We start from the raw sequence: 14,163 nt of genomic DNA on the forward strand, positions 1-14,163 counted from the left end.
TGACACCATGATCTAAGTAAGCCAAACAGTCTGAACAGAGAAACTGAGATAATGGTAAAGACTCGCCATGGAATGAAGGTCTTTGCAGTTGCTGAGGCTGAGTTTGAGCTAAGGGTAGGCCTCATTCTATCAAGCATCCCAGCAAACTGTGATGTGAGCTCACCGCACTGCCTTGCCTCATGCTGTGTGCAGGAGCTTGCCATTCCCCCAGTCCTTTGTCTCAGACCTGTTGCTGGGCAGAATTGCTTAGGCATGCTTGGTTTGTTTACACTACCTCGACCCTCAACGTATAGTTCACCAATAGGCTGACTCTGTTATACTTTAAGAAGCATGTTAACTTGATTGGACAATGTGCCTATATATGTCCTGTGCAACCCTAAATAAAATTAGATCCATGCCTTCAGAGCTCGATCTCTGATGCCTGAGTAAGCGCGCCGGGTAAGACTAGGTAAGGTAGGTGTCATTCATCCTCACCCTCAATGAATCCCATCCCTGAACATCTACAAACCTTGATCTCAGGAACACAGCTCCCAGGGATAGAGGAATTCTCATTCTAGACAACCACAAGGTTTCACCAGCTCTACTGTACTCCTGAGCCTGACTGCTTAACAGTAACTTTAAACAATGGACCTTCTTGAGAGTTACACAAATTCCAATCATTGCACATTGCAACTGTGGTTTGCAACTGCAGAAAAATTGCATAGTTGTTTCTAGTTCTATAACTTTCTGAATACAAAGAATAATGCTTGCATAGTCTTTAATCTGATAATGAGATATATATAAGTAAAGATGGCTAGCATAACTCTTTAGATCTGCTTCTCCATGAAACAGCAGCTCTCCACCTAATCCCAGCTACTTATCTTCAAAATCTGCATGTATCAGTCTTTATTTTTCTAATTCCCCATCTCCCCTAGCCAGAATTGCCAGTTTGGTTACACTGGTCAAGGCAGTCAGAGAGTGATTTTTGTTTTGCATATCAAAAAAATAATTACTCCTGATCTTGCAAGTATTTAATTATCTATACACATATGAAATTCTTCCTGCCTTACAGCCATCCTAATAATATAAATTATTATTTTTTCATTACTTCAACAAATAGCCATTTTCATGTTGGCTTTTATTTCCTGACCATAGACAACTATATTTCTCTCAGACTATGCAAGTACTATTTAAAAATATTTTAGAAGTTGATAGACCTTTCTTTTATTCATTTATTTATACATGGTACTGAGAATTGAACCTAGTGCCTCACACATGCTAGGAAAGTGCTCTATCACTGAGCCACAACCCCACCCCTGCATGTACTTTTAATTAGCCAGTCTTTGTCATGCTATTTGTATTAAAACAACCTTAAGTCATTGTGTGTCTGGTTAGTTCAGTGGTTTAGAAAATATATCAAGAGATCATAAATTGTTAGCTTCTAGTTTACAGTTATCAGTTCAAACAATTCTGCTTACATTTTCTTTCCTTTCTAGTTTCTAGAGAATTGATGTAATTTTAAAATTACAATCAGATAAAAACAATTATAATCAGACTTCATCAAACTTAAAAAAACTTCATTTCATAAAAATGTCATTAAGAAAACTAGTAGGTAAACCCCAATCTGTGGGAAAATATTTAAAAAACCTTTTTCTGAAAAGGACTATATCCAGTCATACTCAGTATACTTCTACAACTCAGTAATAAAAAGACAACAAATAATAGACATGATTCAAACCTATCCTTCACAGAAAAAGAATGACTGGCCAATAAGAGACAGTAAAATATCCTCGACATCATTAGTCAACAGGGATGTACAAATAAAAACCACAATGAGATACCACTGTATACCCACCAGTATGACTAAGATATAAAGACTAACGTCACTAAACAATGGTGTAGATATGCAGCAATAGGAACTCTCAAATATTGCTGGTGAGAATGTTCAGAAAACTTTTTGACAGTTTATTTTAAAACAAAACACATATCTACCTTATGTCCTAGTCATTCCACTCTGAGTTTTTTATGCAAGTGAAATATATATACATATATTCACAATAAGACTTGCAAGATAAAGTTCACTGCAGATTTACTCATAATCAAAGACTAGAAAATGCTCAGGTGTCTTTCAATGGGAAAAATAAATGAACTGTGATATACAATGAATCACTATGTCAGTAATAAACCAGAAGAAAACATTGATTTAAGTAACATGGATGAACCTCAAAAGCATGTTGTGTCAGACATGGAAGTTTAAGAATCCATTTCTGCTCCATCCTAGTCAGAGTCACACCGACAAGAGGAACGAAGTAATTCAGACTTGGGGATGGCACCAGAAGATTTCAGAAATGACTATCTCCCAACTTAACAAGTGAATTACAACTCCTGATGAACACATGGAATACAGCCTTTGAATTGCCTCTTTAAAAAATACCTGTGCATCCTGATGGGCAGAATCAAAGCCTCTGGGATAGGAGTCCCTATGTTTCTCTTTTGCTAGCAAAGAAATAAAACTTCTCTTTCCTTTTTTTTTCACAAACAAAAAAGTATAAGAATGCATTTATGCAAAATTCTAAGACAAGTAAAAAGATCAATAGGGGGATAAATCAGAATACTGCCTTTGGGCAGTGGGAACAAAAATTGATTAGAAAAGGCACAAGAGAACTTCCTAGGGTGTGGCTTAACATTTTATATCTTGAAAGGAGTTTGGATTACGAAGATTTATTAAAATTCAACCAAAGTCCACTTAAAATGTGTGTATTTCACTGAATGAACATTTTAGAACAAATGAATAATAAATACTAAAATGTTAATGATATAGAAGTTGAAGTATTTAAGAAGCAGTGTACTTTGAAATATATTCAAAATTAGTTGTTTAATGTACTAAGTGAGGAATGATAAATGAATAGATATGTGATAAAAGTAAGTAAAAAATGTTAACAGTTGATCTGGTGGATTTATGGTTGTTCATTTTGAAATTCAATTTTTCTCTGTGTTAAAATGTCATAGTAAAATGCTGAGAAAAAATATTAGCTTGCATTTTGCTAAAATCCTTCAGTGCTCAAAGAACAAGTTTAACAAACTGACTGGAATTTCCAAGCCATCTTCAACTCCACCCAATTCATACAGTTAATCTCATCTACTACTACTTGCAATACAATGTCTTCATTCCTGATTAAGATCAGTTTCATTACCTATTTCCTCTGCACACCACTCACAATTCTGCCCTTTTACCTCTGTTCACACTATTTTCCATACCCTCATTACCTACAATCACCTTTCTAAAGGTGTGTAGGATATCTAAATCCTACACACACCCGCACACCCGTTAGGGACAATCTCAGATTTTACCTCTTCCAAGATATCTTCCCTAACTACTGGAGTCTAATCTCAGCTAGTCCTATAGGGGTGGCATATATATATATATGCCATGAAACTATTCAAAGTAGTATAATGCATAACTATTTCATATATTCTTTTACCCCAATAAAATCATGATATCATGGCACCATATCATGACAGTTTATTATTTTTGTACTCAACATAAATAGAGAATACAAGTACAGAATTGAGAACATGCATAGAAATGCTTAGAAATAAATTGTTAAAGAATTTACATGACTGAGATCTAAGATCTTATTTCCTGCCTGCCCTATAATAGGAATGAATAAATGAATGCCTCATTTGAGTACAGATTAGTACAAATGCATTACAGTTAGTTGAGAAAAATTATTCTTCTTTCTTGCTAATGTAAGGGGTAAATAATCCATTTGTTTATCTTCTTATACAAAGTATGACATGTTAAAAGTTTTGGGTAAAAGACATATAGCTAGCAGCACTATTATTCTTCCAAATTGAATTTATTTATGGAAAATTATCCTGGAAAATAATTAATACATTTTCAAAGCTATAATTTATTAGTTAACTGTGGTCAAGGAAACAATATTTAGAGAGAAAAAATATATAGATCATATATAATTAATATGATAACTCAGTACCCAAAGAAAATGAGTAAATAATACTTTGGTTCACATTTGGACTGTAAGAAGGTTAATCAAAGGAGCTTCCAATTTTCAATGCTTAGTGGAACAATACAAAACACAGTGGCTCAAAAGGTCACATATGGTCCCATTCTGTCACTACCTTTACATGACCAAGTTCAAATTACTTAACCACGATAAGTTTTCCATTTCCTGACATATGAAGTGAGAATAATCATCATGCTACACCATAAAAAATTATATTTTGGAGATGAGATAAAAAATATAAAGTACCTAAGGTAATACCTAGTACAGTAAGTACCTAACAACTGGAAACTGCTATAATTAAATATATTTAAAAATTACTGCAACGATTCCTCAGATAATGTAAGATAAAGAGAGTAGGAAAAGTGTGAAAAATTCCGTAAGTATTACAAATTATAAAAAAAAATCAGGACCAGGTAATGATCATTACAAAGTGACATGAAGGAAATAAATTGGAAGGTTGACATTAAGCAAGCCTTTATTTGTAAGTTTTACTTAAAATAACAAATACTTATTTTGATCTGTAAAATTATACATGACAGAGAGATCTGGTATACTTATATAAATTTCTTCAGGGTATTTGTTTAAAATACCTTCACAGAGAAAGAAATTTGGAAATGTAACTGTCATAAACTTAATAATACTACTTGTATTTAAATTAAGAGCTAAGTACTTTTGTGTTAACTATATACTGAAAATTGAATGGCACATAAGAGATGTAATATTCAGGTCAAACCTAAGTTGTACTGATTGGACATATGCTTTTCGGAATCTTTTAAGGTCTGTACTTATTGGCTGCTTCCCTTTCTCTATTGTCAATTTTTCTGCTTCAGAAAGTTCTGGCTCTGGAATTTCAAATCTAAGAAGAAAATCAAAAGAAAAGAAATTTGTTCATACATAAATGAAAAAGATTTTAAATACAACAGAAAAAATATTCATCTGAAGAATCCTCTTTCATATCACTTTATAGAAGTGTTATGTTACTGTTAAACTTTCCCTAAAGTACTGCACACTACAGAACTACAAAAAATGACCTTCAGCTATATGATCCTAAGATTGTATGTTCTTTTTTTTTAAATTTTATAAACATTTATTTCAAAAATACTAGAGGAGAGATTTGGATTAAAAACAAACAAACAAACAAAAAAACGTAGTCATATACAGAAACAAAAAGGTATTGGACCAAGGGAGAGAAAGGGGACACCCTCGGCATCCAGAAGGGAGTACAGTGGAAAACTATGTACACATCATTTATAAAAGAGCGAGTCTACAGAAGAGTATAATACCAAAGTATAAATGCAAAGTATAGTGGCACATCATGTAAGAAGAGAGACCAGTACCTCACGGACTCGGCAGTCAGGGACGGGAGGGTGTCTGGCTTTGTCTCAAGGCCGCTGGTGTTGTGGTGGTGCCTCCCTGCTGAGCCAAGCCAGCAGGGGCACAGAGGTGAGACACTGTGAGAACCGCATAAACAGGATCCAGAGGAAACCATCTTTTCCAGAAAACTCACATGTGAGCTAGGTGGTGGGTGTGGGAGCAGGGCCTTGCCAGGCTGTCTTCCTCGCCGGCCCCCCTGCATTCTGGTTGACCATCCATCTCCCGGAAGGAACTGCTGCGCTTGGGGGGTGTTGGTGTCATCTTTTTCTTCTTCTTGATCAAGGCGCTGAACAGGTTGGTCTTCCTGTCTTTGTGGAGAAGACATCATCTTCGTTCAGGCTGCCATCGGGGGCACCTCGCTCTTTTCGAGGGAGCAGTGGAGACACCGTAGGCTCATGGTCCAAGGGATCGCTCTCTCCTTGGCCTTTAGCATGGGGTGTCTCAGGCACATCGGTGGCATCTTTGTGCTCAGCAGCTCTCCTGGAAGTCCTGGTCTTGGTGGGTAGCTCTGGGGCCTGCAGGAAGGTGCTCGAAGCCCCTCGCACACCTTGCTTCCCCAGTTCCTTTTCCACCTCATCTGAGATACTGGATTCCTGGAACATCCTTTCAAAGGCTTGGTGGATTTCAGCAAAGGAGGGTCGATCAGCAGGGCTCCACTGCCAACATGCTTGCATGAGTTCGTAGACCTTCTCTGGACAGCCTTCTGGGCGCTCCATGCGGTAGTCTTTCTCCAGCAGCTCATACACCTGGGACAGGTCAATTCCTGGGTAAGGTGACATGCCATAGGTAGCAATTTCCCAAAGCAATACCCCAAATGCCCAGACGTCAGACTTGATGGAGAACTTGTTGTAGAACTTGATGGGGAACTTGACTCCAGCATGGGCTGTGTACGTGTCCCCCGTCATAAGTCGGCTCAGGCGAAAGTCGGCCACCTTCACCAAGTGGTTTTCCCCTACGAGGCAGTTTCGGGCAGCAAGATCTCTGTGGGTGAAGTTTTTCTTCTCCAGGTACTCCATGGCTGAGGAGATCTGCGTGGCCATGTACAGCAGCACCACTGCGTTCACCTCCTGCTGGTTACACTCTCTCAAGTAGTCCAACAGGTTCCCATAGGTCATGAACTCAGTGATTATATAAAACGGGGGTTCCCGGGTGCAGACCCCCAGCAATTGCACCAGGTTCGGGTGCTTGATCTCCTTCATGACCGCGGCTTCTTTCAGGAACTCTTCCACCTCCATGGTGTCCTCCTTCAGGGTCTTCACGGCCACGGTTAGGCTGTACTTTTTCCACACACCTTCGTACACCTCCCGTACTGGCCTCCACCCAGCTTGTGCTTCATGGTGATGTCTGTGCGCTCCATCTCCCACTTGTCGTAGTTGGGGGACATGTCATAGTTGGGAGACACGCCGTAGACGGTGGGCTTGTTGCGCTTGGGGGCTGGGTGGTGCAGCGTGGTGATGAGCCCATCTGCCACTGTGGAGTGATGATGAACCAACTCCGCCAAAGTGTTGAAGTGGCTCTCAGAGGAGACGTAGAGCTTGCCATCAGAAGCAGTGTTGATCCTGTAGTGGCACACCCTCCCTTCGTATCTCAGTGAGATGGATCTCTGCCCAGGACTGCTCTCACTTTCCCGCACCAAGAAGCTACCATTGATCCTGCTGCTCAGCAGATACTCCGCAGCATTCCGGGACACAGGCCCATGGTACCAGGAATGTTTCTCCAGACTATTGACAGGTGTGATGTAGTTGCTTGGGACCCATCCTTGGCCATTTTTGGTTTGAGCTTCACACCATTCCCCATTGTGATTGTAGCCTAAGACCCAGGGCTTTTCACCTTTAGTGATGCTGAGGGTGTTATCTCCACTGGCCACAAAGTCGTACAGTGCAACGAACAGGTTGGGGTCATTTTCACTAGGCCCAGCAAGGAGATTTTCTTTGGAGTTCCAATGAGCAGCTTCGCTTAGGCCTTGGGGCTCAAAGTCAGACACTACTGGCCTCTGCAGGGCTTCATGTTCCACAACAACATTGCAGTGTGGACCCCCATGCCTCGATGATTCCTTCTTCCCTGCTCCTTTGATAAAGTGCAGGGCAGGCAAACTTGGCCTTCGCTGGTCCCCAATAACTTTTCCAGGCTGCTGCCCCATAAAGCAATGATAGGCACCCCTTTCCAGAAAAGGGTTCAAGATCTTCCAGAATGGTTAGTGGGCTTAGAAGGAAAAGGGCATATGTGTGGGATTTCACATTCACTGCATCTCCCCAAGTCGGTAGTTGAGGTCTATCACAGAAAGACACCTTCCGTGACAAAAGGGAGCGGAGCTTTAGGTTGAAACTTGTAAACAGGAGTTCCAATTATTTTCGCAGTTTAACTTGATTTTAAGTTTCTTTATTTTAAATATATTTCACGGGATGAATACAGTTTTTTTCCTCCCCAAGTAGAAAAAACTTAAAACGGAAATATTCACAGGCGATGCTGGGTCAACAGTCTTACAATCATTTCCATTCACATGTAAAAAGGAAACCTGGTCGTCCTTGGATGCTACTTCCAAACTTTCTCTGTGGAAGTCACCAACCCCCTATCTTGGTTTCTCGATCTTCCAACAAATTTCCTGTCCCTCTTCCTTCCCTACTCTGCTCTCCGGAAAGGACACCGGTCACCCTGATTTCAGCGAGAGTTTGCCCTCCACTGACGAGAAGGAATGCATTGCCAGCAACTTTTTAAGTCCGATTTTTAAAAGGCCTGTGAAACCAATCCAGACTTTTCCTTTGCATTGAAATTTTCGGCTGCGCTAGGACCAAGGGGGCCCTAGGTGACATTGGAAGAAGTCAGGGCATCTGACGCTCGCGGGAGCAGCCAGGGGGCCGGGGGAGGCCGCCCGACAGCAGGCAGGGGCTTCCGGGGCGGGGGGGCTGCGCGGCGGGCTCGGCGGGGGCGGCACCGGGGCCTCGCCATACGGGCTGGAGGATCCGCAGCCCCGAAGGCGGGGGCGGTCACGGGGGGAGGAGGCCTGGCCGCCGTGGCTGCCCTGGCCCCGGGGTCTCCGCTGGAGACACACCCTCCCCAGGCCCCGGACGTCGCCGCCGCCGCCGCCGCCGCCGCCGCGCAGTCACATCCCCCCGAGCGCCGCCGAGGCAGGGCCGCCCCAGATTGTATATTCTTAATCTTCATCAAAACTTTTTTTATAATTAGCACTAACTGACAAAAAAGGTCCATGGAAAAGATCCAAGACAAGAATCCACAGAAATTTAACTTCTTTAAAGATCATCAAAGATCTGGGAGATATGGTGCACACCTTTAATCTCAGCTACTGGGAGTTGAAACAGGAGAACTGCAAGTTCAAAGTCAATCACAACAATTTAATGAGACCACCTCAAAAAAAAATAAGATAAAAGGCTGAGCATGTAGCTCGGTGGTAGAGCTCTAGCTAGCACAGGCCAGTCCCTGTATTTAACCCCCTGTACCACAATGTGAAACAAAGGACTTATCTAATCATCTATCCTTAAGGTAAAAAATCAAAATTAAAAAAACAAAATATTGCCCAACCATAGGAAATAAAGCTATAATGTAAGGCTAGCAAATGTTCTTTCTTTATTTTGCACACAGAAATCACACCAATGGATTTTCACAATATATTACACTGAGTCTAGTAAATTTAGTTTTGTGGAACAAAACAGAAATTTAAGAGTCAAGATAAAATTATACTAAGCTTTAAACATAAAACAAAAATCATTTTGTAGTTCAGAATTTATAAGTACATATAAGTACATGTGTGTATACGTATGTGTACATGTATACATATTTGAATATATTTAGTATTTGTTTTCTGAAATGGGATCTCACTATGTTACACAGGCTGTCTCAAGTGACTCTCCTGCCTCAGTCTCCCACGTACTGGACTTATAGGCCCATTCCATGGCATCCATCCAGATTATTTTTAAAAAATACAAAGTATTTAAAATATCACTAAGTAAGAAACATTCAGTAAAAAAAAAACCCAAAAATTTTCTGATACATATAGAAATATTTACAGATGAAATATGTGTTCTGAGATCTACTTCAAAATAATCCTGATGGTAGAATATTTAAATCTCTAGGGAAGCAGATGAAACGTGTTGATAATTACTGAAGTTGGACAATGGATAAATGGGCTTATTATATTTTTTTGTGTACTCTTGTACATGTTTTGAAATTTTCCATAACAAGTTTATATATAAAGCAAAAAGCTGAAAATTCCTTTTAAGGAACAGAACAAATTTTACTAAAATGTTTTTTTTCCTCTAAATTGGCTCTTATGATTATCTCTTGAATTATTGCTAATAGGTGAAAAGAACTATATTACAAAGAGTGATTCAGTGAACACTATTTAAAAAGTACAGTAATACTTCTAATGTAATGCCAAATAAGTTATGTTCCACACCTACCTGAGTAGTTATTAGCTACTAAGCACTTTGCAAGGTACAGAACAGATATTTATAAATTATTCATAAATATTCATAAATAAATATTCATTAAATATTAATGCAAGTAAAATATACATTTTTGTCACCAATCAGTAAGTTTAGCAAGTCCCATGGTTTACAAAATGAACGATATGTAGTAAGAAAAGTATGAACAAAATAGGAATCTGCAAAAGTGGAGCATAAACATATATCATGTTCAATTTTTCAGTTTAATTAATTCAAAGTACCATATTTTCCTTCCTTTTTCTTTTTACTCAGTCTTTTCCTACTGTAGCTTTTCCTGTCAATGGCAGTATTTTCTTGATAAATGAGGACTGCTTTCAAATTTAAAAACCAGGAAAATGCAAATTTTATTAGCACTTATTTAATAACTAATAAAGTTAACAATATTATATTTTAGAAACATTTAGTTATTTCCCTGTTAATTTTGCAGTATTTTAATATTTTGGAAACAATCCATTTTTTTCCCTTAAATCTTCAAAATAATTCTAGGACTAAGGCATTTCCATCTGCAGTGAAACAGATAAAACATGAGCTGATAATTATTAAAGTTGGATGATGGATAAATGGGTTTATGCATTATCTTTGAACACTGTTAAAAAGTTTTGGGGAACTGGGCCCTCGGCAAGTCCTTGTAATGAGTTTCACTTAACCTGCATACATATGATATGTTAGCCTTTCAATTAATTTCACCACCGTTCCTCCTTTAATAATTGGGATTCCACTTCTACTTTGCAAGTTGTCTTCAAAAACAATGTTTTCCTCACAGTCTTTTACCACAAAATGATACACTTCTGGACTTGGTAATCTCAGTGGCTGCTCATTTTCTTCTTTCAATAACACAGAATCTAGCATTTGATCTAGAGTACTACGATAATGAAGAGAAATAAGAGCTGCCATCCAATTATTTTTCTCTTCCACAGACTTAGCAGCAAATATTATGCTCTTTTCATCTTTGGATACTAATTCAAAAGCATGTCTGCACTCACAGGTATCTTCCTTATCACAGATTTGTACTTTCCTCATGACAAACTTTTCTTTTAATCTATATTCTGCACTACTGCAACCTGGAAGCTGGAACTGGCCACAATTAGGTTTACAGCTGATCATTAAGCCATCAAAAAGAAAAATATGTCGTTCATGTTTAGCACCAATTCTTGTCAATGGTCCTTCCATAATGAATTCATTGCAACACTGTCCAATAACTTTGCCTTCCCAACCATCTGTTTTTCTGTATTTCATTCATTTTTTTGATGGTCAGGTGTTTGCTTCTTAATTGACAATTATAAAAAGGGCAGACAAGATCTAATTGAAAAAATAGATGAATTTAAGTTATTCAATTATTACATGATTCTAATTCCTAATATCTTTAAGTGTGAACTATCTCAAATCAAGTAACGAAAATATTAAACTGGGCGAGGTGTAATTCAGTGGTAGAGTACATGATTATTAGCATACATGAAGCCATGGGTTAAATCCCCAGACTTTCAAAAGAAAAAAATTAAATAACCAAATACTAAACTTTATATACAACATTCACTTTCTTCTAACTTTGTCCCTGAAGAATAATGCATAAATTCATTCTGTCATGTATAATTAGAATTAAAAAAATTAAAATATAAAAATATATCCCATTTCATTACTGTGAAAGAGAAGCATTACAGACTCTATATTTCAAAATTCCTGATGTCATAAGTATTAAAATTACAAATAATCCTAAATTATGGTACTGCTCTTACAAAAATAATTAAACACATTTTTCAAATTTATTAATTGTATCTTAACATTACTACAATGCTAATCTTAAAACTAAAACAACCAGAAAAATGAAAGAAAAGCAAAACTTTTAAAATGAAATTGTCATTATAAATTACACTTTTTGAGAAAACCAAGTATCAGATACACTGAAGCATATAGAAATATTCATATTTTCAACAGTTTAGAATTACCCAGGTTGGTGTCTAGGTGAATACTGCTTGTAAATTCGGTCCACACTACCTTGAAGATTCCTGAGAGCAGTTATAGCTTGATTCAAACATTCTCTGTCTTCTTGTTCTTCACTACATGCTTTCAATTGCTAAGGGAAAAAAAAAACAAAAGATAAATTAAAACTGCATTGTTTGATTCTTCCTTCAATTTTATTGTAATTAGAGAAAGCATCATCAAATGTTCAAAACTTTAAATACACTTTAAATATACTTAATAAAAACAACTATTTTATACAACTATGTTTACTCTATAATGCCTTAAATCAACATTCTTTCTACAAATACGATATAGATATAAATTATTATTAACAAACAGTAAAAAATAGATTGTGAAAATCATTTTAACATCTTCCAGATTTACAAAAATAGTTTCAATTATCAAAAACATGAAGACTACAACTTACTTTTATTCATTAGCAACCATGAATACAGAAAGCAGGATAAACTCCCACAAATGATTTCACATTCTCAAATGATTAAATAATTGAGTTTCAGCAATTTCAAAAAGCTTACAAATATTTCTTTTACAGCATAACAAGGTAGAAAAGCTTTTAACACTTCAATCCATTAGAAACCTTTCTGCAGGGCTAGGGAGATAGCTCAGTTGGTAGAGTGCTTGCATTGCAAGCACAAGTCCCTGGGTTTGATCCGCAGCACCACAAAAAATAATTTAAAAAAAAACCTTTCTGCAAACAGAATTCATAAAGGTTTCTACTAGTATTTTTATAACACAAAATCCAACCATTCTAGTCAATATCAAGAAACCATGAAAATTAATATTCTATGTTATAACCATTAGAAATAAAATTTTAAATTGGTTTGTTAATTTCCAAAGTTCTGGTTTTATTTCATTTTCCAAAATTTCTCTTGTAAAGTTCCCAGAAAGTTTACTTTATAATAAATAATTGATATTGGATTATGTACCTATGTCACAAATCATCTGACAGAAAAATTCAAAAGTGGAATATTATATAAATGTCATATGGAAATTACATAAATATGTATTTATGTAAGAAGAAATATAAAAAATTATCATCTTTCAGAAAAAATTTTTAAAATAAATGTTATGATTTTTAACTTCCTAGAAAATTTGTGCAAACTTTATATTTTCTTCATATTTCAACTGCATTCTCAAAAGCATTCAGCAAGATTTTCCTTTCTCAGTAAGGAAAATGTTGAATATTGTTTGAGAACTTGGGCCATTACCTTTCTTTTATGCCCTAAAAATTATTCCATATATGAAACATAGAGACATTTGGCTATTTAAAGAATCCTGTAGAGTTTGGGCATCAAGAGATTAGCAATTAAAAATAATTTAAGGGACTATCATTAGAATATCTTTTTTTTTTCTTTTTTGCGGTGCTGGGGATTGAACCAAGGGCCAAGCACTCTACCAACTAAGCTGTATCCCCAACCCAGAAGTAATATCTTAATCTCTAGTATGAGAAAGAAAACATTCAGGCATTAGCACAAAAGGTTCAAATTACCATGTAAGTTTGCAAAAATATAATACTTGGTTATTCTGACCTTTAAAGGTAAAAATTACTAGCAAAATCACATATTTTGCCATTTTACAAATTTCATATGATGCATCTCAGCTCCACTCTAAGATATTTTCATAATAAAGAGGATGTTGATGATATAAATTAATTAAAACATTTTTATTCTGTTTTTGAGGATAGAAATTTCCAAATTATCACCAATGTTGAGATTCTAGGGTTACAAGGATACTTAATTTCTACTATCTACTTAGCTTAAGCCCACCCAAACCCCTTATACACATCTTTTAAAAATAGTTGTGTAATAATTACAGGTTGTGAAACAAATAAATGATTCAGGATATTTAGAAAATGAGATTTCCTACTGATGATAGTATAGAAAACATGTCTCCGGGATAACATTTGTCCAATAATTTGTAAAATATTTCTTGAATTTTGAGCAGCAATATTTCATAAACAGAGCTTAAGAATATCCAAGCTAGTTCTCTGTAGATATTTGAAAGATTGTATTCTAAATTATTATATTAACATAGAAATTACCATATTGAACTATTTTCAAATTAGTCATGCACTTTCATGAGTTCCATACACTTTCCACATGTTGGGCTCTCCTAAATACCCAATGAACCTCTAGGATATCTACCCAATGAAATACCTCTAGGATATCTAGAAATGCCCCTTCTGAAAGAAGATGTCTTCTAATGATGCCTTTTCTTCCTTCTTTTTTTTTCTTTTGAAGCAACAGCACACTTACAGAAAAGTTGCAAGACCAACACATGCCAAATCCTGTATACTATCAGTCCCTATTTTTTCAACATTTTGTCACAAGCATCATCAGTCT

The 14,163-nt window shown here is 36.7% G+C and overlaps 1 protein-coding gene across 1 annotated transcript in view; it reads right to left on the minus strand.

Moving 5' to 3' along the window:
- Positions 1–14,163, minus strand: part of LOC124974041 (son of sevenless homolog 2-like) — a 93,248-nt gene that overhangs the window by 21,468 nt on the left and 57,617 nt on the right. Inside the window, 6 exon segments of the mRNA XM_047537615.1 lie at positions 4,741–4,863; positions 6,996–6,999; positions 9,922–9,999; positions 10,489–11,060; positions 11,062–11,142; positions 11,785–11,912. Coding sequence (XP_047393571.1) covers positions 4,741–4,863; positions 6,996–6,999; positions 9,922–9,999; positions 10,489–11,060; positions 11,062–11,142; positions 11,785–11,912 — 986 coding nt within the window.

This window comes from Sciurus carolinensis, unplaced genomic scaffold (genome assembly GCF_902686445.1).
Source record: "Sciurus carolinensis unplaced genomic scaffold, mSciCar1.2, whole genome shotgun sequence".
NCBI classification, from domain to species: domain Eukaryota; kingdom Metazoa; phylum Chordata; class Mammalia; order Rodentia; family Sciuridae; genus Sciurus; species Sciurus carolinensis.